This window comes from Cryptomeria japonica, chromosome 3, assembly GCF_030272615.1.
Source record: "Cryptomeria japonica chromosome 3, Sugi_1.0, whole genome shotgun sequence".
NCBI lineage: Eukaryota > Viridiplantae > Streptophyta > Pinopsida > Cupressales > Cupressaceae > Cryptomeria > Cryptomeria japonica.
In genome coordinates this window covers 417,890,232-417,917,558 of record NC_081407.1, presented here as the reverse complement: position 1 = coordinate 417,917,558, position 27,327 = coordinate 417,890,232, and the positions used below count along the sequence as shown (strand labels likewise).

The following is a 27,327-nucleotide window of genomic DNA, read 5'->3' as shown; positions in this document are numbered from 1 at the left end:
GGGGTATTGTCACCTATTTGTATTTGTTGTCTGTGGATCGTCTCTTAGTAATGCTATGACTTGTCCAAGGATATGAGGACACTGTGAGTCTAGTATGAACTGGGGCATTCTTTGTTTGAGACTATCTTATCTCCATGCAAACAGGTACAATGACTTTCTGGGTCGAACATATGCCTCGATTGTCATAACCTACTTGCCATAATAAAGCTCAATGATGATAAAGCACAAGAAGCTCTTTCACTTTCATATCTTCTGTCTTCATCCCCCTTTCTTGATTGACTTCCATCATCCTTCTCGAGTCTGCGTAGCCTGCTATCACATGACTGAGTATAATGACACACCAAAAACATTTGCATTTCATGTAGTTGCACCTGCATTACCACATATAAGCATTTCATACATACATATAGATATCACAACTGCACCACATCCTGCACACAACACCTGTTAGCACAATTTACATTTGCATTGTCATATTCATCCACATTTCATACATTCACATTTGCATTAGCATAACATATAAAAACACAAAAGAACAAAAATATTGCATTTCATTATGTACATATTTGCATCCATATCATAAGCATCACATAAGAACATCTCATCACATAGGTACACATGCATATAGCTGCCGCAAAGATGAATCATCTCATATATATAAAGTGTCATGATACAATGATGTCAAAATCATATGGCTACAATCACCCGTAGGTGTCTACATCATCATACAAAAATGATACAATACTGATACATAGGGAGCCCTCTACGGCTATGATAAATTCCCTCCCTCAGAGCCGGCTGGCCTCAATGGAGTCTGAGCCCTAGAAGGACCCGCCCCAAGATCATCTCTCCTGGCCCCTGTGTCCTTTGTAGCCACCCCTCGTGTTGCCCTATCCGGACAAAGGAACCCACTGATAACTCCTGCCAACACTGTTGGTAGTGCTAATCCTGTCCATGTCATGGTATCCCATGCCACATGTCCCACCCTCATCTCTAGTCTTGGATCTTAGAACACTCGTCTAAGGGCATCCTTGTATCCATCTTGATTGTACAGAATTAGCTCCCCATCGATCGGTATCCGCAAAATCCTGTATACATCCTCCAGGGTGACTGTCATCTCCCCCATCGACAAATGAAAAGTGCAAGTCTCAGAGTGCCACCTCTCCGCCAGTGCAGTCAGCAATCCCATGTTTGCCCAAAACTCAGGCGCATACAACACATGTCTCAATCCCATAGCCTCGATTGCAGCTCTCTCCTTGGCTGTCAGCTCAGGTTGCAATCTCTAAGTCGATGGGAATCTCTCCCATGACTCCAGCATAGGCAAATACTCTTGCAGTCACACAAATCAATCATCTCAGTCCTAGTGACACTCACTGTTCATCACAAAGTGTTGCTTTTATCCTAGTGGTACTCCCTGTTCATCACAAAGTACTACGTGTTTGACACTCCCTGTTCATTACAAAGTGCTGCTCACATTTGCACTCACTATTCATCACAAAGTGCTGCTCATATTTTAGTACTCCCTGTTCATCACAAAGTACTATATCTTGGTACTCACTATTCATCACAAAGTGCCTTGATCTATCCTATCCTAGGGCCTTTGCTTGAGTGAATCCTCTTAAGAAGTTTCCTAATTGGCAATGTATGTTCTATCACAGAATTGTCAATCCTAGCCCTATTTGTTATCCTAGTCTTCCCTAGAGGACCTTCTTGAGTGTATCCTCTCAGCAGCTTATCCAATTGACAACGTATGTTCATCACAGAACTGCCGATTTGACCTAGAAGACAAAAATTCACATTTTTGGACACAAACACACTTTCCTAACATAAACGCGCATTTATTACATTACCTAGTATGCATTAATGACAACAATAAATGCATCAAAGCACGATGAGGTTTTGTGGTACTTACTAGCTCTCTTGCCTCTGTGAACCAAAGCCATCGCTGCTGACTGCTGCAGCTCTTTTCTCTCTCTGCACTCTAATCTCTTGGAGGTGTAGATGACAATGAGGATGTATTTTCCCCCGTGGTCTATCTTATAGCCTACCCTACCCCTGACCCTCGTTTCCCAAGTCAGTCTTCATTATCTCGTGGCTCTGTCACTTTATCCGGTCAGTCCATTCTAGCCTCTCTTTCTTATCGAGAGATTGTCTACAATCTTTTCAGACATTTTCATCCAATCTCTCGAGGGGGCATATCATTCCCATCTTGGGGCAACTTTGTATCAGTTCATATTATCTTCTTTGAAACAACACGACAAGCCGCATTGTCTCAAAGAGGGCAAAATGTAGACAACTAAAATTGTCATGTCTAATTAAATAAATATTTTATTTATTTAATTATTTAAGCCTAATTCATCTATTAATTAAATAAATCCTTATTTATTTAATTAATTCATTTATCCTTTGCTAGCCTTATTTATCATTTAAATAAATACATTTATTTATTTAAATTATCCTTTTCCTAAATTAAATAAATATTTTATTTATTTAATTGATCCCACTTCTTCTATTAATTAAACAAATCTTTATTTATTTAATTAATTCATTAACCTTTTCTACCCATGACACATGTCATTCATCTCTTAATTCATACACTACCTAGCCCTTTCATTATTTTATTATTTCTTTTACCTACCCTCTAATCATAGCCGACCTCCTTTTACACCTCTCAATCTTATCCCTCCATTTCATATAGTGTCTTCTATATAAGGAGATGCTTCCTTCATTATCAAACCCTAATCATTCATTCTAATCATCTTTTATGCAATTGACTATGCTACGATCCTACTTGCAACCACATTCCGTTCTTTGTTGAGCTCTTGTGCACATAAAATCTGAGAGCAAATATATCAAGCAAGATCAATGGAGATAGGAAGAATGGAGATCAAAACCCGATTGGACATGTGATGGTATAATCTTTGTGATTTCATTTGATTTGCATTGTCTTAGGTAATCTTCATATGTTATAGTGGATCTTTGTTGTTGTTAGGCTAGGGTTTTTGTGGTTGAATCTATTTAGCCTTTCAATATCGTTATTATTGTTATCCATTTTCACTATATACAGTTCTTAGTGTCATCTTGAGCGAAAGAAAGAAGGTTTGGATAAAACAAAACAATAAATGGATGAGGAAATGAAATATCTACTTGAATACATACCCTATGAATATCAAAGAAATAAAGACTTTTGTTATGGATATAACTTCATCAAGCATACATGGTAAAGTACTAGAGAGAGAAAAAAACATCACATTGAAATGTTCAACCCCACATGCAATCATCATCAAACAGCGTACATAAGGGCAAATATTTCATGGAAAGCCAAAAAATTTATTGTTCAATCAAGAACTAACTCTCATCAACTTTGATGTGAAAAGAGATGTAAAAAGGGGCGGTGGACAAGGCCAAAAAGAAAAATGAGAAGAAAAGGTGTGGATTTTTTGCTATACAAAGATAATGAAATTAGAAAAATAAAAACACTTTATATGAAATGCGATGTCTTTAAGGACTTATCAGACTTGATAACTGATTCTTGATATAAATATTCAATGAAGGAACTATTCAGAAGTTGGAAGAATTCATCATCATCTTGAATAAGAAAACAATTGAAACCCAAGGACAAAAATGACAATGATTACTTTTAACCTCGTATAAATTAAAAAGTTTTTCTTTTCTTCTCATTAACGTGAATATTCCAAACCGTAATTGATCCTCTCGACTCGTGACCTTGTGGGGAATATGGTTGATTGGGCGCATATTTGGATGCTCCTTTTTGTCTGTTCCGAATTCACTATCAAAAAGGTTTTATTTGAAAAGGAAGCTTTACATTTGCATTTGGATTGCGTTAGATTGGGCTGCAAGTGAAGAAATGGAGGCCTCTATTACGAGCACTGCTTCAGCGAGCAGAGGGCTTCCCAAATTAAGTATCAATGGCTATTCTTCATCCGGAGGATCCTTGAGACAAAGCAGCACAAGTAGAAATGCTCTTTCAGCGTTTCGACCACCTGAGCTAAGACTAAGCTCAAGCCTACGCGTGCATTTTAGTGCCAAGGGGAATCTCTCTGACGGAAGAAACCAAGCAAAACCTTTTCTCTTCCTTTCACATCTGGTAGCATCAATGGTAACTTCCCATACTCGATAGAGCTCAAACATTCTATTTTATTGCCATATGAAAAAGCAATGGTGTAATGTCGGGGGCACATTATTGAGGACGTGGGGATATTCAATAATTGTCATAGATGGTTTTGTAGTCGCTGTTTTAGAATCATGACGACATTTGCAATTCAATGCCAGGGGAGAGACATTTCTTTTTGTGAGCTAGATTTTAATGATTAGTTGATTACAAAATCTTTTATCATGTGGGCTTGCAGGAAACTGTTGAGAAGTCATATATAATGATCAAACCTGATGGTGTGCAACGAGGACTTGTAAGCACTCTTTGCTCTCTGTCTTGCCTTTTTCAATGTTTGTTTTGATGGAAACATGAAAATCAATTTTTTCTTCTAATGCATTACTCCTGAATGAATGACCTAAATTTTTGTTTAACATTGGAAAAATACTGCAAGAAGACTGTACAAGTGTAGGCAAAGGTTGAAGTGGGTTCTCAGAGTGAAACATTTCACTTTGGAGCTGCAGTTCCATCAAGTTGTCCCCTGTATCTTCAACAAAGCATCGAATAGATCCCCAACACAGATTATATTAGCTTCAGTTGATTTGTCTTTGAGAACATCATTGGCTTGAATTATACACCTCCAAGCTCTTTGACCTCTTTTCTTGCAGTAATAACATTCAATTTTCCCTTTGTATCTGATATTCTATTATTGCTTCATGAGTATAATGCACTTTTTTTGTCGAAAATCACCTTACATATCTTTTGTATTTTTTCTCATTTCTTCAATTAAGAGAGCTGAAATCATATCTTCTAGTGTTTGAGTCTCTATCTAAGAGTAAAAATGACATTGTTGTAGTCAAATTGTCTAACAAAATAACTTTAGCATTCTCGTCATCAACCGGAACCTTCACTTTTGCTAGTTGTTTAATGAAAACCTTATATTGCTCATGTGGCTTGACATAGTGATTTTGTCATCCATTGTGAATCTAAATATCTGAAACTTTAGGGAAAACTTTGCATTAACTACTTTTGCTCCATAAAACTTATTCAGTTATCCCAGATTTCCTTCGATAATTTTTTCTAGATCTATATGAAGTAATTCAATATCTGATAGAACAAGACTAATAATAGCTTTGAATTTATCATCTCTATTATGCCAATTCAGTAACTTATTTGCATTTATAGGTGATTTCTCACTGTCCTTTACTATTTCTTGCAAATTTTTGTTCACCAATCGCATTTGGATTTTTACTTTCAGATATGAAAGTTGAAGCTAGAATATTTGTCTAATAGAATCTTCATTCTTAAAAAAACACACAAAATTTTATAGAAACTAAAAAATGATTTTAAAATTTTTTAACTTGAGCAACTTCTTCAATTTTTACCCACTTCAGATTTTTCAAATGCATAATTCAAAAATCAACGACCTTTTCTTAAATCCAAATAAATTTTTCAAAACAATCCTTCCTTGACTGATCAAATTCATATTTTTGAAAATATTCGCAACCTTTCATATTTTTCAAAATGCTAAAGCCTCTCAATTTTTTTTTCTGGACTCTAAAAGTAAAAAAAAAATACCCGGATCTATACCCTAGCCATGGCAAAACGTAACTCTGGTCCGCTTTACAGAACTTCAAAAAATTAACAAAAATCACTCGTCAGGTGTTACTGTGTGCACCTTTTTCTTTTGTTTACTGTCAACGCTGCTTCTCTGGCCACAAATCAGCACCTTGCTGCAGCAAGGAAAAGGATATGGCTGGCAGTTGGAAAATCAGCAACATAATATCATTATCACCAATATTTACAGGTTCAAATCTACCAGTTACTTTAAGTGCAGCGGGGCCTACTGCTTATAACACACAACCCTCCTGCCCTCACATTTTTCACTTTGTATACAGCAATAGGACTTCCCAAAATAGCAGGCATAAATATTTTGAAAATTAAATCATTTTTTTCACATAGATAGCGTGAAAATATATAATATTAATGCTTATTCAGGGTCAATTACAATGTATTATGCAAAATACTATGAAAGCATTGTATTTCTATACAATGTCTCCAAACTATTTCATATGAAAAAACTGGCTTCCTACTAACACAAAACTAACAGATCACTAACATTAAATCAGTAAAATGGCTTAATTATAAAATACGAATCTTAATTTTCCAACAATAATTAGATGAGAATTTCTTATTTAGAATCTTGTTTAGAGTTTCAGAAACCAGCTTCTCTAGTTAGACACACATTCTAGGAATGATCTATTACTCAAAGCAATGCTTTCCCATTTAATGCATTTGTTATGCTTAATTAAGCATATAAACTTTTATGACTTTGATATTTTTTAATAACTTTTCTAATGCATGAGATTCAAAACATATAAAAATTTTTTAACTGTTGCTTGTGGAATTCTTCTTTCAGGTAGGGGATATAATTTCTCGGTTTGAGCGTAAGGGATTTGTTCTCAAGGGTCTAAAGCTTTTTCAATGCCCCACAGAGCTAGCAGAGGTTTATTTCTATCTTTAAGCACCTTCAAGATGATTTTCTGCTTGAAACAGTGAAGGTTGTCTGTTTCTTTGCGGCTGCATTACAAGGATCTGAAATCGAAGCCAAAGCATTGTCAAGACCCTCTACTTATTTGGATGCAGGCCTTGAAGTTTGTCTGTTTCTTTACAGGAGCATTACAAAGATCTCAAGTCCAAGCCTTTCTTCCCAAAATTGGTCAAGTACATCACCTCTGGTCCAGTGGTCTGTATGGTGTGTATTCTTTCTTCTCCCAAGGATTCTTTAATTTTTAATTTTTTTTGTTGTTTTCACTAGTTTGAACTAACTTTTCTGACAATGCCATGCTTGGACAAGGCCTGGGAAGGTCCTGGTGTTGTAGCCTCTGCTCGTAAGCTTATTGGTATTACAAATCCTTTGCAAGCTGAACCTGGAACTATTAGAGGCGATTTTGCAATTCAAACTGGGAGGTTAGACACTGAATATATCGGTTATTTAGCACTGTACTAGTTTGGGCTTAGTTTTTTTATTTCTTGGTAGATGACTTCTGTTTCTCGTTTATCAATTTATCTTTGATCAGTCTTAATGGAATCTAAAAGTTGATTTGGTGGGCAGGAATGTTGTTCACGGGAGTGATAGTGCAGAAAATGGAGAACGTGAAATAGGTCAGAATTTGTTAAAAATCTCTTAATATAAAGTAGCACACTTTGCCATATGGTAACTTGGTAGAGTAGGTAAACTCAGAGCAAACTTTAGCTACATGCTATGGAAAGAGGCTATTATGTGCAGTCTTATTCATTGCCTTGCCCTAACAGATTACACTGAATAGAAAAAAAGAAAGTAAAATTTATATTTTTATTCAAGAATTGCATTAATTTCCCCTCATCTACCTCATTCTTATTCCTTACGAGCCAAATCTTGTCAGGCTTTTTATGTGTCCAAATTTTACCAGCCTCCTCAGAACCTTCCTTTATAATGGGAATGTGCTTTTGTCTGTTATAGTCATAGCCAAAAGAACTGAGCATTACATCATTGAACTATGCTAATTTGGTACCTGTAAAAGATGTCCATAGTTCTTGCTCTATGTTATACTCTGGCTAAGCCTACCTGGCAAGAAAGAAAGACAAGTTATCTAAAATATAGATGAAGAGGAAGAAAATAGGTGCACGATTTCGTCACTGTGTCTTATCCTTGCAATTCATAATGCATGTAATGACCTTAAGATGTAGGTAAGAATTATAACAATGTCCCGTGTGAAATATTTTTTAATACTTATATATGTCTCTAGCTTCTATCGATCCTATATAATTTCTTTCAGTCTTGTTAGGGATCTCAAGTTCTTTATCTGACTAGTTGGTATGTTCAAGCTTGAGCTATGGACTCAAAACCTAATTGTCACAATGCTCATTTGAATCCTGTAAGAAAGATGCTAGTAGATAGCATGCTAATGGCCATCCAGTTAAAAAAGAATAGTAGAATCTTAAATGATAAATGGGGCTCAATTCTTGTGCAGATCACATATATACAAGTGTCTCTTTGTTTTTCTAATGTAGATAAAAAAAAAGTTAAACAAAAGAGAAATGAAATTACAATGTGAACAAAGCTCCTACTAATATGAGAGCGCTATGCAGAATGATTGTAATATCTGCAAAGTGCTTTCTTCAGAACTAGATTGCCCCTCCTCTATGAAGCCCACCTCAAGATAAATGTGCAAATACATGAAGATATTCAAAAGAGGAAGATGAAGTGCTCTGCTTTGGGAATCAAAGAAGTCATTGGTTAAGGGTGGGTAAGGATAAATTGGTTTGGTAGATGCTTCGGGAATAAAAACTGTCATCAATTATGAATAGATAAGGATAAATGGGTTTGGTGGACAAGAACAAATGTATTTGTTGGCTATGTCAAAACTGAGGACTTAATTGTAGTAATTTCAAGCCCTTTGGGATGGTTTTTTGGGCCAAGTTAATGTAGTTCTACATGCAAGAAGCTTTCTGATGCCTTGAACAAGGTCTTTTTGTCGTATAGTTGCAAAATTATGACCTTGGAAAGCTAGCTATCCTTACTAACACTATAATGTTCTAACACAAGTCAATCTCCCCTTCTAGAGAAGCAATGACCTTCACTGTGTCAAATTCATGGACGAAATTTGGGAATTATCCATTTATATGATTCTTGTTGAGCCACTTTCCCAAGGGAGATGAGTTGCTTTTACAATATATGATTCTTGTTGAGAAGTAATGACCTTCACTGTGTCAAATTCATGGACGAAATTTAGGAATTATTTATTCATATGATTCTTGTTGAGCCACTTTCCCAAGGGAGATGAGTTGCTTTTACAATATATGATTCTTGTTGTGCCACTTTCTTTAGGGAGATGAGTTGCTTTTACAACTCGATAAAGTGGTATTATTTGGTTATGGGTGCACTTATTCTTTGTGTTCATGGACTAAATTTGGGAATTATTTATTTATATAATTCTTGTTGAGCCACTTTCCCAAGGGAGATGAGTTGCTTTTACAATATATGATTCTTGTTGAGCCACTTTCTCTAGGGAGATGAGTTGCTTTTACAACTTGATAAAGCGGTATTATTTGGTTATGGGTGCGCTTAGTCTTTGTGTTCATGGACTAAATTTGGGAATTATTTATTTATATGATTCTTGTTGAGCCACTTTCCCAAGGGAGATGAGTTGCTTTTACAATATATGATTCTTGTTGAGCCACTCTCTTTAGGGAGATGAGTTGCTTTTACAACTCGATAAAGTGGTATTATTTGGTTATGGGTGCCCTTAGTTTGTGTCTACTATTTGATCTACTTTCAATAGGGTCTTTGGTGGGGACCTATCTTAGATTATTTGAGTCTTTAGTCAGTCTATTGCACTCCATCTTTGCAACTATGTAGGCTAACTGTTGAATTCCTCGCCCATTGAACAAAAAATTCTCTGAGCTGGTTGTTTGTGTCAATGTAGCATATAAAAAACCTATCAAATGTGCTCTAGATGCTCCTCTTCTATTTACTCAAAATGAACATGTTTTCCTAGTAGACAACTACAAAGGATCTTGTAAATGGTAGAACATTGTTTACCATTCCCATTACAATGTCAGTGCATTGATCAAACCAAACAACATGATCAACTACTTAAACAATCCTTCTTTCTCCTTTAACATTGTCTTCCACATCCCTGTTAGCTTGATGGAACTTGGTGATATATAAATTAAAAACCAATATTGATTGTTATTGTGCATGTTTGAGTTGCTGTAACAAATTACTAGTTGAGGGAATTTAATATTTGCTTTTTACAATGATTCTGTCAAGCAAATGATCAAAATGCAATAGAGTCAACAAGTTATCCTTTTTACATATAATATGATCGAGCTTACGTTGGGTAAGACACATTGTCGGATGTGGCTCCTACGTGTCAATTCTTGTGTTTGCTGTGTGATCTTGTTGTTCTTTAAATCATGATGACTATATAAAGGTTGTTTGATAGGGGGTGCCAAACATGAGGCTTGTTGAAGGCTTTGCCTAATAGTGTAGCGAACTCTTGGGAGTGTTGTGGGGATGTTTTTATACTTTGCTACCGTATGATTCACCAATCTTTGTTGTACTATCTAACAATATGCAAGAATTTAGTCAATTACATGATCGCTTTATTCCTGAGCTTGATCATGCAAAGCACAATTTTTTAGTATGACCGATCACCTTTTTCCACTATTTGGATTAAAAAAATTTGGTTGTAGAATGAAACTTTGGTATTCTATGAAGTTTTTTCTTTCAATGTGGTGACACTTTGAGGTCTTGGCTTGTAGATGCAATATTGCATCTACATGTATGGTTGTTTGAGCCATAGTTGTAAAACTCAGACTCGACAATTATTCAGTAGGGCCAAAAAATTTCAGTTCAATACATATCATAAACCAAAAAATGAGTTCAACCTATGAATACATATGAACTTCAAGTTTTACTATCATGAAAATTATAAATCATAAATTTCATCTATGATTATAGTGTTAGCAAGAGACTTTGCACAGATCTTTAGGTGTTGTCATTGATGGCAACCCAAGTCAATTATTCCATCCGCAACATGTGATCTGATCCTACTGGAAGTCAAGTTGGAGATTGGCTTTAGTTTGGTGAGCTAGAACAGAGTATCCGACAGAGTTCAACATTTTGGTTGATACATCTTTTCATGTCATCATTTTGTGTTGCGGTGTTGAGACAAGGTAGATGGATGTCTGGAAAGCCTTATTTCAGAGCTTCAGCCTCCGGTGATGTTTGGTTCATGAGTTAGGTGATCCGGTATATCAGTCTTCAGTGTAACGGTGCAGTACAATAGTCTCATATGGATAATCCTTATGCGGATTGTGTGGATCGACTTTGATGACCAATTTCATGGTCCAGATGTTTTGGTAGATTGTTTTGATAGTGTGTGGACAATTGTTTTGGTCCACATCGGTTTAGAAGCTCGGATTGAGCTGACTATGTATGCACGTTTCATTATTTGTTAAGTGTTCTTGAAGCCGACATGTAATAGACCTAATTTCCTGTTGCAGATATATAAGGTCGATTGTTATGATCATTTTTGATATCGGTGGTTATGTGAGAGATGTTCATGATCGATTGTGCGCAGTTGCATGTGCGCAAGTTGAGGATTTATGTCCGGAATATTGCAAAACAGTGGAACATAGCAGTTTGTGGCAGAGTGTGAAAAGGTTGTATATTGTGCTTAACTAAAACTATACCTAGGCATTTGTAGATGCTGTTCAATAGTTCAAGTTCTCTTGTAATCATTTGTAACTCATTTGTAAGGTAGTGAGCCTTCCTAGGGTTGTAGCCCTTCTTTGTTTTGAGCAGTGAGCTCTAGGCAGTGTGCCTGATTGCATGTGCATTCCATTGTAAACATTATATTTGAGTATACTCATTTGTAGGTCTCATCCCCACCGTGGTTTTTCCCTTGACTGGGTTTTCCACGTATAAAATCTGCGTGTTATGGTGTTGTGGTTGATTGCCTTGTGTTTTTGCATCTTTCTTTTGGTTCAATGTATTAAGTGATTGAAAGAACAATTTATCAAAGTTAAAACTTGCAGAACACTGATTCACCCCCCCCTCTCAGTGTTCCTTGATTCCAACATAAAGCTCAAATTTTTTTGTTGTTGTTGAAGTGGATGGTATAGCTGCAGTAACCTCAATAGGTGTTTCATCCATGGTGACAGGATCAAGTTGTGTATGTGAGGAACCTACCCCTAATGGCTCACCAACCTCGCCTTCTGTTTCATATGTTGGTACATTCGCTTCCCATTCGATAACCTCCCTATTCAAATTAGCTAACCCATCATTGGTTAACAATGGATCCACATCAACATCATTAGGCTGAACAATCCAATCTAAATATGGATCAATGTCATCAAGGCCAAGTGTTTTATTTGAAATCTACCCTTGTACCTTTTTTTTCATGCAACTGAAGGTTGTACTAAACATAGACAAGGTTGTTCAAGTATTTTTGAGTCAACATAATGCTCTTCTTTGTGTGAATGGCTTCAAAAACAATACCATTGTGCTCACACCCAGAAGCACTAGAAGGCTGGCATAAATTGCATATGGGAAGCTTGTGAAGGTTAGGCATTGTGGCACCATAATCTTCCCACTGCAAATCTGCAAGGATGGCAATTGTCATTTATGACTTAGTGAGATTTTACTAATCTTAAAGATTAAAATAAATAGTAAATTAAAATTAAATACATGCCTTTTTAACCTGCCTGCAAAGTGGCTCTCCTATGAATGCAACAATTTGAAGAAAATAATGCTCCATTGGCCTTCTTATAACTCTATATCTCATTAAGTATGAGGTCTCGAAAGTTATCATTATCGACTAATCTCTCAATACATATGTTGAGGCCATGAGGCTAAGAACAACCTTTGCATCTACTTTGAAAGGATGAAAGAAATAAAACTTGGGGCTCAAATAGTAGGCAATAGCATGGATATATTGGTGGAGTTGTCAGTTCCACCTCTAATCAATTAGGCACTGTATGGGTTCATATTTGGTCTTTTCCGATCCATATAAATGCTGAATTGTCTCTTTGGCATTATCCATGGCCTCATATAGATACCTCATGGGGTTTGATCCCCATCTACCAATTGTAGAACCCTAACCAACGGTTTTGACACCTAAATATCAAAATTTAACAAAATCAGCAAATTGTAACATTAGAAATTTAAAAAGAATAGAAATTGAAGTTAAAAAACTTGAACTTATGATCTCCTCCATGACTTTGGCAAATCTATCATTGAAAATGGTCTTCACCACTTCTCTACTTTAGCCTTTCTACAATAAGGACTCTCTAACCATCTTTCACTCACAAACATGTGCTAAGATTGGGCATTGTAGCTAATACACTTTTCAAGGTGAGAAAATTAGTGGCAAAGTGTGTGACTTCAAATCAACATCCTTACCATCAATGTGCTCTCTCATAAGATTTAGGACTCGTGTGGTTGTAGATGTACTTTGTGATATTCCTTACTGAAACCACATTCTTCTCCAACTTAGTTTCCCTATGTCCTCAAGGAGTAGATCAAGATAGTGGGTAGCACAAGGGCTCCAAAATAATGTTGGGTGTCTCGCCTCTAGAATTCTAATGGTTGTCACATATGTAATTTGTATTTTTAGTCACTATTTGAACGACATTTTCCACTCCCACCTCCATCACCATCTCATCCAACATGTTGCACAAGTTCTCTGCATTTTTTATTTCATTGGAGGTATCGACTGATTTTAAAAATAGTAGTTGTCCCCTTGAAGCCACCAAAAAGTTGACGAGTTACCTATTTTTGCCATTGTCTGCCCATTAGATAAAATGGTGCAGCCTTTCTTTTACTATTTTTTCTTTTGTTCGTCTACTAGTAGGTGTGTGTTTTGTACCTCATCTTGCAACAATGGCCCACTCAATTCACGATGACATAGGGCCTTGAACCCCTTACTTGCCATGGTCAATGTATTGACCAGTTGTTCCTAATAAGGACTTGAAGCAACATTGAACGGAATATTGTTGTAGTACTAAAATCTTGCACATGCCAACTTTGACTCATATTGCGATTCTCTATTCCATGCTCTACCTTCCAATGAAGGTTGCACACTAGGAGTGTTACGAGGAACAAACAAGCTATAACTACGACTGCCCACACTTCCCGATTCTTGTATCATTGACCTAACGGAAGAAGAGTCCCCCATATGTTCCTGCGAACCTGTAGAATTGAAAATTGGGTTTGAGGCTGCCATTGCCTCAGTTCTCTTTTTTCTACTTTTCTTTGCTCATTTGCTGCAACAAGTGATTTTACATCCTTCTCAAACTCTGGACCAACTACAATACATGGCATGGCATATTGGCAAGGGATTTGTACAAGGTGATATTTGAGTCGATTTATGCCATTGGTCATACCCTTACTGCCATGGGTACAAACTAAGTCACAAGGCTTGTTGAATTTCTTTCTTGAAATTCAAAATTTATCAAACTTCATCAAAATTCATAAAATTTGTAAAATACGCCATTATATTTGTACAAAATAATTGGATGCCTCTATTTATGTATTTTCGAATCCCTAGCCTTGGTTCACAATCAAATGATTGGTCAAGTCCAACACGCTGAACAATGATTTGTCAAATTGAGCTTTTAATATGTATGTGATTGATGAGTCCCTATTGGCCCTATTTTACTTTTTCGAGTTGCACTCACGGGTCGAAAGGAAATTAAGCATTGAGTGGGTTTTTTATTGAAATATATATTCGCAAAGTGTAACATTAGGTTTTAAAACTTATATTTTTGCCAATGCATCACCTGAACATAGGAACTAGATCAGAAATAAAAATTATACAAATTTAAGGGATTTGATTTTAGATTTGTTCACTATCACTCTTTGCTCAAACATACCTCTTGAATTGATTATGTTCACCCCCATTTTATTTAGTTTTGTTTTTATATTTATTTTGTCTTCTTATGGGATTTTAATATGATTCAATTTTTACTTTTAATAACAAACATTTTTTAATGCTCAAGTATCATTTAATTTAAATTATTTTTAATTAAAAAAGTAAGATTCATTATTATTTTAACAAAAAATATTATTTTTTAATGTTAACATTTAATAAATCAAAATTTTAATAAGGCTTTTTATTTTTATTGAAGATTTTTTAATATAGGCTTTTTATTTATTTTTTGATAATCTTGCATATATATTTCTTATATATAAAAAATTCAAATCTATATAAGGCGAATTTAACCATGAATCTCTTTCTAAATTATTTCCCCTTACTGATCTTCATCTGAATTTTATTGTTGCCAAACATGAACACAAATTCAAACCTTGTGACATAGGGTAAAATAAATCTCTCCTCGCACTACTCTTGGTATTCCATATTTCCAACAAGAATTCCTTGGTTTGCCACCAATTCTTCTATTTTCGGAAGCCATAGTACTTTTAGAAAAATAAAAATGAAACCTAGCAACGAAAGGGAGACAACATGAAAAAATTAGTAATAAAAGATTTCATAGGTTAATTATTCAACAGAATGTTGGTTGTGGAAAGCTATATAATTTTTTAAAAATTTGTTCGTATTGCAAATGTAAACAACCTGCAAGTTTTAATTTTTACATTTATAATCGTGAAAATTCAAGCATGCAAGTCATTTAACATTTTAAATAAATTTGTGTTCAGATTGCAAGTTTGAATTTTCACAGTTATAATTTTGAAAATTCAAGCTTGTAGCTTGTTTAATAGAATCTTGATTTTGGAGATTGGAATCTATATGATTTTTAATTTTTTTGTTCATATAGTAAATTTAAATAACTTGCAGGCTTGAATTTTCACAGTTATAATTTTGAAATTTCAAGTGTGCAAGATGTTTAAATGAAATTTTGTTTGTATTGCAAGTTTAAACGACCTATGGGCTTGAATTTTCATAGTTATATTCGTGAAAAATTCAACCCGCAGGTCATTTAGTTGACATTTCATTTGTAATTTCATATTGCAAGTTTAAACGACTTGTAGGCTTGAATAATAACTATGAAAATTCTAAACTTTCATACTCCAACATAGAAAGGAATCAAAGAATATTAAATTGTGAAAAGAAATTTCACAGCTTGTAGGTTGTTTGAACTTGCAATTTTAATTTTTTTTTTAATTTTAAAATTTCTGATTTGAAGCAGAAAATAATGAGATATTTTTTTGGAACAAAGTTAAGTTTGCTAAGATCTTTTCTTTTTTTCTTTTTGTTCAATAGCTTGGTCATTTTCTTTACACTACAAATTCATGGCATATTAGAATTGTTATTTTCTAGTTCAGTTTCATAACAAAGTGTGGTACTTTGAAGTTTGGATAATGGATCATTTGTTGATCCTTCTATATAATTCACATATAAAATAAATGCAATATGTCCAGCAAAAGAATAATTATAGTATTCCAGAAGTTGAAAAAATGCATGCATCGCAACAATATCTGCCAACAGAGAGAATATAAAAAAATAGTGAAAACTTGTGATTCATGTTTTAAATCACATCTGAAACTGTATAGCTGTTGTGTGCCTAAAGCTCTAGTTGCTTGCTGAATGGAGAGGAAAATGAAGTGAAAATTGTATATTTTTTTTATAACTATATATTTATGTACAAGCTTTTAACACAAAAATCACAATTTATTCCTGTTAATTCGTGCGTTTTTTATGTAAAAATTCTCATGAGTTTTACAAAAACTCGTTAGCGAGTTATTGGGCTAGTAACTTGTCAACCTAGTTGGCTTGTGAGTTTTGTGAGTATCTAGCAAGTTTGCAACTATGGTTTGAGCAATTTATTACAAACTTCAAAGGGTGCCATGTTGTATGGCACTTCATATTGTAATGAATTTATTGCATATTGAGGCTAACCTATGTTGGGAAAGGTTTCTCAATGTTGCATCCTAATGTTAAGAACAAATGTGATTTTCAGGCTATAGAACACTAAAGTGCAAATTTTAAGGCTTTAGTGATCAATTTTGGCTCTAAAAAATGTCGAAATGGACCTTGACTAAAACAAGCTAGTTACGATGACTTGGACCTCTTCTAGATCTACAATTAAAAAAAGGAGACTCAATTGGCTTCCCAGACCAAAAATTATAGCCTCTGAAAGTTGGGGCTCCCACATTGGAAATGTAAGAGCATTTATCACTCATAGAGTGCTTTAAGAGGGAGTTACACTTGTTGACCAACTTATGCATGTTATGAAACAAAATTGAGTAGAGATAATGGAGCCAAAATGGAGCTCCCAAGTTGGTGAGCAAATAATGATGATGTTATGGCAACTTATGTCAGTTGTAAGGAATATACTATTTTTAGCTTGTGGACTCATCTTGGGATTTGGGCATCGGATTTTGACTAGGAATTTTGGCACTTCATTTTGGGTGGTATCAGCTCATGAATTTCTAATAACTATTTGATGGTTTCATTTTGTAGGTATTTTTTATGTTGCCAAAGTTACTCCATATCTCTTGTTGGTGATACTCTTTGTAAAGACTTAGACTCTGCTAGTATATTGTAACCATTGACAACTAAATAATAGATTGAGTTGCTCTTTGAAGTGTGAGGGTTTTCTATCGAAAGGATTTTCCTCACATAAATAACTATTTTGTGGTATATTGCTTTTCTATTTATTTCCTTGTAACTATATGGTCGATTTAGTTTTTGCACATCCCTCTCATAGATTAGTGTAGGAAGTGTATTTTGCACCTCTACTTTGTTTCATTTGGCATCAAAGCTTGATCACATCAGTTCTTAGGTGTTAGAGGCAAGGTTTTTTTGTACCAATCTTGGATTGAGTGGGAGCTTATGCAGAAGGGGTTTTGTAATGTGCCAAATTTATAAACAAGAAATGAATTAAATTCATGACAAGTAAACAAGATATAAATTTTTTTTGTAAAGAAGAAAGTAAATGCTTCAAGTGAAATTGAAATTATTTAACTAACTAACTGATCTTCAGCATAACTACATTTAACTAACTTCAAATGAATAAGGAAATGCAAGAATGTAATCCTTCGTAACTTAATCAACATTTAACATCCTTAATTTCATAAAAAGAGAAAGGGTTAGAGATTACTGTTCAAACACTCATTACAGCTGGAAATTACTCTTACAAGTCTCAGCATAGCTGTGAAGAGGGAGAGCATCATCAAGGGCTATACCTCCAACCGTAGACTAGGCGGTCCCCCGCACACCTTCCTTTTGAAAGTGGCCCTACCCTTCATGAGGGTGTAGACCAAAGATTACGACTAGTTGCTAGTTGAGCTTGATGTTTAGAATCTACATAACACTTGTCGGTCACACACTATAGGTACCTCCTAACTAGTATGACTGTTTTGACTAGGGTGTATTTGATTCATGTGAATTGATGGTCGCCACCTTGTCCAGGGTTTAAAAGTTGCAAACACAATTTACGCGCTGTCGGTATTCACCACCCTTGCTTGACTTGTACTTTCAAATTCTTGAGTCCAACTGACTTATTGGTTGCCAACCAACTAGACAAGCTATTTCTTAATGTCTACAGATATCAACGGTCATAACGACCATCTTAGGTTAGTAACATACATCCGAGCCCAATTGACTCACTGATTAATTAACCAACTAGCAAGCCAACTGCTCAATGTCTACTGACATTAACGGTCATTAACGACCTTCAAGGGATAGTAACCTGCTATTGCCAACTGCGTAATGTCTACTGACAAAAGCAGACACCCCTACCATTAAGGAGAGGTTCTAAACCGAATAGTTCTCTTCCAGCTGAACACAGAGGAGCCAAAATGAATGATCACAGACCCACTATATTTTCTAATCAGAAATCAGATATATTGTTTTGTTTAATTGATCAAGGCAACTAACTGTTCAATGTCCTTAGACACTAACGGCCCATAATGACCTTCAAGGTAAACATACTCCACTACAAACTAACTGCTCTATAGTTACTGACCATTTGATTACCCTGATCTTTAAGAGTTCTTAACAGTTAACTAACTGAATGATACATTAATAACCATATTCACAAGCAGCTGAACACGATTGAACCCCTACTGGCTTCCTAGACTCTTTTGTTAGATTTAATGGCAGAGCATTGATTATTTTAACCAGTCATTTGTTTTTCTCTTATGCTGTAAGTTAATTAAGATTAATCTGATGCATTTCTTGACCCATGAGACAGTTATAATGCCATAGATATCTTGTGAAGTAATAGAACATTAAACCGATGACTCTTTGCAGAATTATGAGAACTCATAAGGTACTGGTTAACAATTCTGACTCTATCTATATGTAGAGAATTTACATGTCAATCTCTTCACTGCATTATGATAATATTGTTTATATATATATGACTGAAACAGTGGTCAATCCAGACCAATCCCACTATGGCAATAGCTATCAATGAATGCTCATAATTGAACAGTGATCGTTACATACCGATCACTCTAGGGCAACAAACTTTCAATGAATGCATGCATATATGTTACAGTGATTGATACATACAGATCACACAATGGCAATAGGCTATCAATGAATGCATGAGTATTTGTTACAGTGATTGGTTCAAACCATTCACTCTAAGACCACAATCCATCAATGAATGTATACATTTATAACAATGTTCAATACATACAAAACACTCTTCTATCATGATTAAGCAGAATATAGTTCGTATGCACAATCATCTCAAAGCAATGAAGAAAGATTTCTCTATAGACATCACCGCCTGAAATTATCTTTTCAAATGTGTAAAAGACAAGGCCACTTGCCTGATTACTAGACTGTTATCGATTCTTGCAGAGGAGGCCTTAGTCTTGTCCTTTATCGATCCCTTCAATCATCAAATACAATAATGGCAGAAATCACAACTATGTTGCTTCGGTTGTACCAGACATTATTCATTATCATGAAAGACTTAGTCGATAGGAAGTGTGAGTAACCTCCCCTCGAAATAGAATAAGAGTTTATAGTCGTCACTCCTGTTAATTTTAGTACTTTCAGATTAGATGAAACTCAGAAAATCAGAATTTGTTTCTAACTAGGTTAATTAGATTTATTGGTTTTCAGATTTAAGCATAGTAAGAAATGAATGCAAAACAGACAAGACAAAGTTACCCTGGGAAAACCTCCTAGGAGGAAAAACCCAGCCAGAAAAGATCCTCAGATCTGATTATGGTTTTAGATTCAATTGACAATTACACACTTATCTGGAGTATAGAAGTTGCAGTCACAAGGAAGATGATATAGAAGACTACACAGCTAGTTTGTTGACAGTGATCATGATTTACAGTCCTTCTAACTTGTTTTGCCGTGCATGCACCTTTCAACTAGTTCACAGTCCTTTGCTTGAGCCTTCAATGGAGATCCCTGTCTTTGATGATAACTTGTGATCACCAATTAGATCTGCTGCACATACATGGAGTTCACTGTGATCACCAATTAGATCTGCACATACATGGAGTTCACTGTGATTACCAATTAGATCTCCACAACATGGAGCTCGCTGTGACCTAACTGATAATCTGCTGCCTATGAATGAAGTTCGCTGTGATCTGCTGCTTGCAAAGGAGTTCGCTACCCAAGAAGGATATATTTCGCATTTACTTGAAACTGCGTTATTGATATTGTGAGAGGTATATGTCCTATTTATAGGAGAGCAACCACTCCTAATCAAGTCGGCTTATGATGAATTAATAACCTTTAATTTATTTGCATCACTTTAACCGAAACCCTTTATTAGATAGGGTCGGCCCTATTCATGTAAGCATGTTATCTTGCACGTAGCGTGGTATTGAGGAGTAGCGTGGTGTTAAGGAGTGCGTGATGTATAGGGCCCAGCCCTAAGAGTGGCATGTGGGATGAGAAGGGCCCAACCCTAAGAGTAGCGTGTGAGAGGAGAAGGGCCCAGCCCTTGGCGGATTCCAATGTTGCCTTAAGGCAATTGGAATCCGCATTCTACCTAGTTACAATCAACACTCCCTCTTAACTAGGGAGAAAGATAATCTTACAACCTGGTTACAAGATTAGGGCCCAGCCCTAAGTAATACATACAATGTTTAAATTGTAATTTGAACTTAGCTGTCAACTTCAAATATTCCTGAGAGAGGATCACAACAAGTAGCCACAAATAGTAGCCCATAGTATCCATCTTGTACTGCCTGTGGAGAGTGGATGCACACTTGCAAGTCATGAATACATGCACAATTATTCATGCACATCATGGAGTCTTTCCATGCCATCAATCGCGTATATCCATCATACATTGTCTTTACCTTAGTCTTTTCCCAAAGAAGAATGTAACATCATAATCTTCCATATTGCACCCAAGCATAGAGTGGAGATACATAATCATTGCTCTCCATAAGCATGGAATGAAAACATAGTCCTCCATCTTGCACACAAGCAAAGAATGGAATATACATAATCGAAATATTTTAGTCTTCCATCTTGCACACAAGCATAGAATGGAACTACATAACATAATCTTCCAGTTCGCACACAAGCATAGACTGGATCCACCTTACATTGCCCGCAGAGGGTGGAGAGGATCTTTTCTACCATCTTACATTGCCCGCAGAGGATGGTTAACAATTATACTTCTCCCTGAGAAGATTACAATACCATCTTACATTGCCCGCAAAGGATGGTTACCAATTACACTTCTCCCTGAGAAGATTACAATACCATCTTACATTGCCCGCAGAGGATGGTTACTAATTACACTTCTCCTTGAGAAGTTTACAATACCACCTTACATTGCCCGCAGAGGGTGGTTGATACAACACAATGTATCACAGAGGTTGAGACTCCCTCTCAACCAAGGGGGTGTTCTCCATAGCTCCAAGTCTATCTCAAGCTTCAAGAGACTTGGTGAGAACATCTGCAACATAGGATTGTCCTGCCATAAAACACTGAATTGTCAGGTATCACTATACAATTCTGATAATAAATTAAAACAGCATAACAAGAATTTTGAGAAACCACACTGCTTCTCTTGATGCAACACTTGCAACAATGTATTTAGCTACAGTAATACTTAATGCAATTGAGGACTGTCCCTGTAGGTCCAAGAGATCGCAGTGGGTGAATGCTTGAAGTGTTTTCCTTGTCCGTAACACTTCTTGACCAATCTGAACCTAAGCAGCTTCAGCCCATAATCAATTGTGTCTTGCAAACATCAAAATATGCTTGCTTGCAACAATATGCTTAGCTGAAGCACTCGCCAATCAACCTGCCTCTATTCAGATGAATCTACAAGATCATAGTTAGCTGCAGACATACTCAACTTCTTCAAGTTAGTTTCCATATAAGTTTATAATCCATAATTCTGACACAACAATAGAAAACTTGACTTAGAATAATTTCATTAGATCCTTGCCACACTTCTAACCTAGAAGTAATGCATTTTAGGTTTAGATTTTCTATCTCAATCTGAGCTAATTCTTTCTTATATTAAATCATGAGACTATCTTTATGTCAGAGTTTGATCATTAGAATTAACATTTCAAATACTTTAAGGAACAAGTTAGAATCTATACAAAAACCCTAGGCTTATCAAATACTCTTTCATACCAAGAGTTTTATTGAAGGTCATAGGGCTCCCTCTTAATCCTCAATATTAGACTGATAGCCAAGCATCATAGATCATAGTTATTCATAAACAAGGAGGAGAAATGCCAACTTCACCTTTTATGAATTGGACCCATGGTGCAATTATGATGAGGACATATCCTCAAACTTCTTCTAATTGAGTGAGAAGATCCTTATGCCTTACTTCAAAGCTCCCTCTGAAGTCACATCAATCCAAGCTTATGGATTTCTGATATCAGTAAGGCCTTGCTCCTCGACTTACATCACCTACTATATGAGGTTATATAAAAATGACCTTGGGTGAGGATCACAACATTCATGATAAGTTAGATGTGTTCCTTTTAACAGTATAACCAATGATCCATAGAATGCTGAGACAATACTTATATGACACAAATTAAAAGAGCCAGCCTGTAACACATAACCTTGAAAACTTGTACATCACCATACTTCACACTTCATGATAGTAAATACTCAACTGAAAAGTCAGTTTTATGTAACTATTATAGAATCATTAATGAATACTTCATTTACTCAACTAGCAGCGATACTTATGTAACTGGCTTATTTTCCCTTACGCACATAGATAAAGGCACACACAAATTAAACGAAGTTCAAAACAGAGAGGAAATATTCAAGTTTGCAATGTCTTTACAAATATATGAAGTTCAACTTTTCTTCTTTGTTTTGATCTCACTCATTGGAACAATTAAGCACTAGATATTTAATGTGGGCATACTTCCATATTTAATTTTAGTATTTAATTGATCAGGTCACAGACAGGCACGTACACAAAATTTCCCCTACTAGGTTTAGGTCTGTTTTAACCATAATTTAATCTATTTCAAAATACATATGACTTCAGTTAATTTATCAATTATTGATAAGTAAATTGTTCATTTACCATACTAGAGAACTAATTATATCATACTAGATAATTAATTTTATCATCCATAATTCTTAATGCAAGAGTCAACCTACGTTACTACTTCAGTTCTAAGGAAGAAGGGGATGGCTATGTTACCAAAGCACTCAGAGACCAAGATACAATAGGCTCCCTCAAGGTTTACAGTTCCAAGCCCTTACCCTATCTTGGGAATCATCCTATTGATTGGATTTAGACTGCCCCTCTTTGGAAACAACTCCATTCTTAGATACTGACAATAGTAACAAGTATTAGGCTATAAGTATACTAACTTGTCATGTATTATGAATGAAATTAAGTATAACTGTCATACATATTGTAGTCCATATTAATATTATTATTAAATTCTGCATAAGATCATTATTAGGTATATATTAAGCATGCACTAAGCACATCCCCATGCATACCACCTAGAACAAAGATGTTACTACCTGTAACTTAAAATAGTTATGATCCAATCCGATCCAAGGTGATATCACTGGATGCTTTGATTTCTTTCCTTTATGTCTCTCAATATGAGGGAGAGGTCACACCTCCTCATCATGTATGTTCTTTGGCAAGAGACACACCCTTTCACAATCAGATCTGCAACTCTTATTTAAATCAGATCTTAACCACTACATAAAGTTGCAACCAAAAATAATAAGCCCTTAACAACAATCTTAATTAACCAAGCATCCTCTTATAATATTTGGTTTAACAAGGACTAAAATAGAAGATTAGCTCATTTAATGTTTTCATTGTTATCAAATTCGTCTTATTGAGAGATCCTTATATTTACAAACATTTCATCAAAGAAGGTGTTGATGAGTATTTTGTACACTATCAAACACAGAATAAAATACCCAAGGGTACCTTATCCTCTCTTGAATAAAGCCTCTGAATGCTGAAGATGTCGCGAAAAGGTTCAATCGGGATGACTTCAAGGTTCTTGTATGTAGGGTCTCTACGTGTGGATAAGCACCAGTGGTCGTTGTGAATGCTGTTTCATCAAGGGGCCTTACATTTGATGATTGAACGTCTGATCTGCTTTGAATATTTGCTGGAACACAGGATTTTACTGCCTTAGATTTGAAAAAAAAGAAAAAAAGACAAGGGCGAGGAAAGGATCTAATCCTAACACTAAGAATGTAAGAGCAATGAATGATCTTTGATGGAATTCTAACTAAGTCTTGTTTTGACATCATAGGAACATCTCCACAAGGTTAGTGCGATCTTCGAAGGAAAGCTTTATGATGTTCAAATCATCACTGCAGGCATAGACACCATCAGGTTGATGCATATCAATGAAGAAGTGACAATTGAAGTTAAGCTTAAGCTGAATGATTCCAGTTGACTACACAAGGCAAGTCTGCAATCAACAAACTGCTAGTAGTATGGATATACGAATTCCACCATCAATCAAGCACATTTCTTCCACTCATCTAATAACATGAAATCAAATATGAGAAGTATAGAGACCATGCAAATTGTCGAATCGACCCATAAATTTCACCATTTCTTCAATGAAGTTACAAGTCTTTTACAACAACATCTTGGCAACAATCTTTGCCTTCTCTCTCTACTCTACTCTAATTGCTATTCTATCAACTAGCTAATCACCTTCTAACTACTCTCTATCTGTCTTCTATTAACTGCTTCTAACTATTCCCTTTACAAAATGAAGAGCCGGGGCTTATATAGTGCCCACAATACAATTCGATGGCTAAGATCAATTTGAGATCAATGGCCAAGATTCAATAATGAAAACCCTAATTAGGGTTTGTTACAACCATTACATAACATTTAATGCTCGACCAATGAAATAATTGTATTGCTTGGACATATGTCCTTTCTGGAAAATTCCACCAATGGATAGCCGGGGTAGGTACATCGAAGTTTGTGCTACCTTCCATAAGTTAGGTACATTGAATCTGGACACGCTGAGGTGGACCAATCTGACTGGAGAAGTGATGACTAGGATGCCACCTCGTCTGACACTTGTAACTTGGTAGATATTCAATTTGATGTTGTTGAGAAGCTAGCTTTAATTAATTCATCTGGAACTATTTGCTTCTTCAACGAACCCTTTGCTCTGACTTCTTTTGTCTCTGATGTGCAAGATGTTGATGTACCTCGCCTTGTAATGCTGGATTGGAAGAGGTCGCCCTTGATGACACTTGACTGAAGAAGGCCGTCCTTGTCAATGCTAGACTGAAGGAGGTTGCCCTTGTCCTTGCTTGATCGTCCTTGATGAGAACCTGCCGACTTGTAGATCCTCTGGGCTTTGGAGTCGCCATTTTGATACCTACACAACATTTCAAAATTAGTAATATATCTTGAAATCAAAAAATTAAATTTTAAAAGGAAGATTCAAGATTTTAATTAGGAAACTTTGAGTTATCATTTCCTAATTAACCATGCAATACTTAGACTTTTCTAAAAAATGTCTAAAAAAAAATCAAACCTTGAATAAGGGTGTCAAGATGATTTTGCCATACCTCCTCTTGAGAATTAACTCTAAGAAATGATGTAAAAATAGATGAATTTTGCTAGGCAAAATGTAGATCAAAGCCTTCTCTTGAACAAATTGTGCCTCCTCTAGCTTGGAAAAGAATTCCACCTTCCGCTAGCTTCCTCAAGATCTGGAAATTTGCCTTCAAATGTCTTCAAAAAATCTGGAAATTATCCTCCAAACTAGCAAGAAATTCGCCTCTCCAATAGCCTTCAAAATGAATTTTGCACACCTTAGTCTCCACACTTGGTAGAAATTCGTTCCACACAAGCTAGATTTCGCACCTTCAATTTGCTCTCCAATTTCGCACTTAAAGGAATGATTGAATGATTTAAATTGTGAAAAAACACCTCCAATATATAGAGCGCTCACCTTCCACTTACCCATGAGGCCGACCTAGCAAATAAAAGGTGAAATAATAAATAAAAACCCGAAAGGAGTAGGCCTTGTCAAATAAAGGCAAATAATGCCTTGTGTGCTCCACATTTAATTTTTTAATTTAAAAAAATTAAATTTAAATGCCTTTATAAAAGAAATTCGATTTTTTGAGGCCCAAAATTAATTTATTAAATGCCAATTTAATTAATTTTTTCAAATATTCCAAAGTTAGCAATTTGGCATCTAATGCGATTTGGAGGATATTAACGCCCAAATATGGTAAAAAATAATGAATGCCATTAACTTCGCTCTGGTCCCTTGGAGAGGGACAGGAGCACTTTTCTCAATCTAGGCCTTGCATTCCTCATTTTCACGTTCAAAACTTCATCTAGGCATTTAAAATGGCATTTTTGATTGGAGTCTTGCGTTTAATTCACTTGATCTTTAGAAGGAACGTGCCTTAGGACATTTTCGCCCTGGTCCCTCAGTGAGGGACAGGAGCACTTTTTCACTTTTGTCCTTAATCCTTCACCTTTCATTTGTCGATTCTCGTTGTGGAGTAAGCAATGATCTCTTTTGTCCACTCTATGCATGCTTAACTTGTTTTTGCAAGGCAAAATTGATTTTCCAAAGATTTTCGCCTTGGTCCCTTGGAGAGGGACAGGAGCACTTTTAGTATTTTAGGCTAGGATTCTCAAATTTTGAAGTCAAGTCTTTGTTCACCATGCTTTAGAAGATCCTTCCTATCTCACACAACTTTGCCTTAGCATAATCTCGGAGGGAATTTGTTGTTTCATAAAAAGCGCCCTAGTCCTTCAATGAGGGACAGGAGCACTTTTGAGTCCATTGCATGAATTCTTGATCATATCAACTTCAAATTATCCTCCAGGCGTAGAATATCACATTTCACTCCATCTTGAGCCTTGGTAATAAAAATATCATTTCAAAATGCAAGGTAAATGGTCATATTTGGAAATTGTGCCCTGGTCCCTTGGTGAGGGATGGGAGCACTTTTGCCAGTTGTCGTCAAAATTTGCAACTCTCGCATCTCAATTCCACTTCAACGCATTTTAAACACTTTTTCAAACTTGCGCCTTGGCCTCAATTTGTCCAAAATTGGTGAGAAAGGCTAGATAACATGTTAAGTGCTCTGGTCCTTCAGTGAGGGGCAGGAGCACTTTTTCAATTTCAATCTTATCCGGCCTTTGGTAGCTTCCCAAATTATCTTCAATGGGCTAATCATGTCCTCTTCCATTCATTTCAATCACAAACTTGCCTTGTCTTTGCAAGAGATTTACAC

The 27,327-nt window shown here is 35.8% G+C and overlaps 1 protein-coding gene across 1 annotated transcript in view; it reads left to right on the top strand.

Annotated features, from left to right (window-relative positions):
- The first annotated feature begins 3,739 nt into the window (after positions 1-3,739).
- The window catches only part of LOC131070463 (nucleoside diphosphate kinase II, chloroplastic), a 44,044-nt gene continuing 20,456 nt past the window's right edge, over positions 3,740-27,327 (top strand). Inside the window, exons 1-6 of the mRNA XM_058006025.2 lie at positions 3,740-4,120; positions 4,371-4,427; positions 6,531-6,617; positions 6,786-6,866; positions 6,969-7,081; positions 7,227-7,276. Coding sequence (XP_057862008.1) covers positions 3,869-4,120; positions 4,371-4,427; positions 6,531-6,617; positions 6,786-6,866; positions 6,969-7,081; positions 7,227-7,276 — 640 coding nt within the window. The 5' untranslated portion in view covers positions 3,740-3,868. The remainder of the gene's footprint in view (positions 4,121-4,370; positions 4,428-6,530; positions 6,618-6,785; positions 6,867-6,968; positions 7,082-7,226; positions 7,277-27,327) is intronic.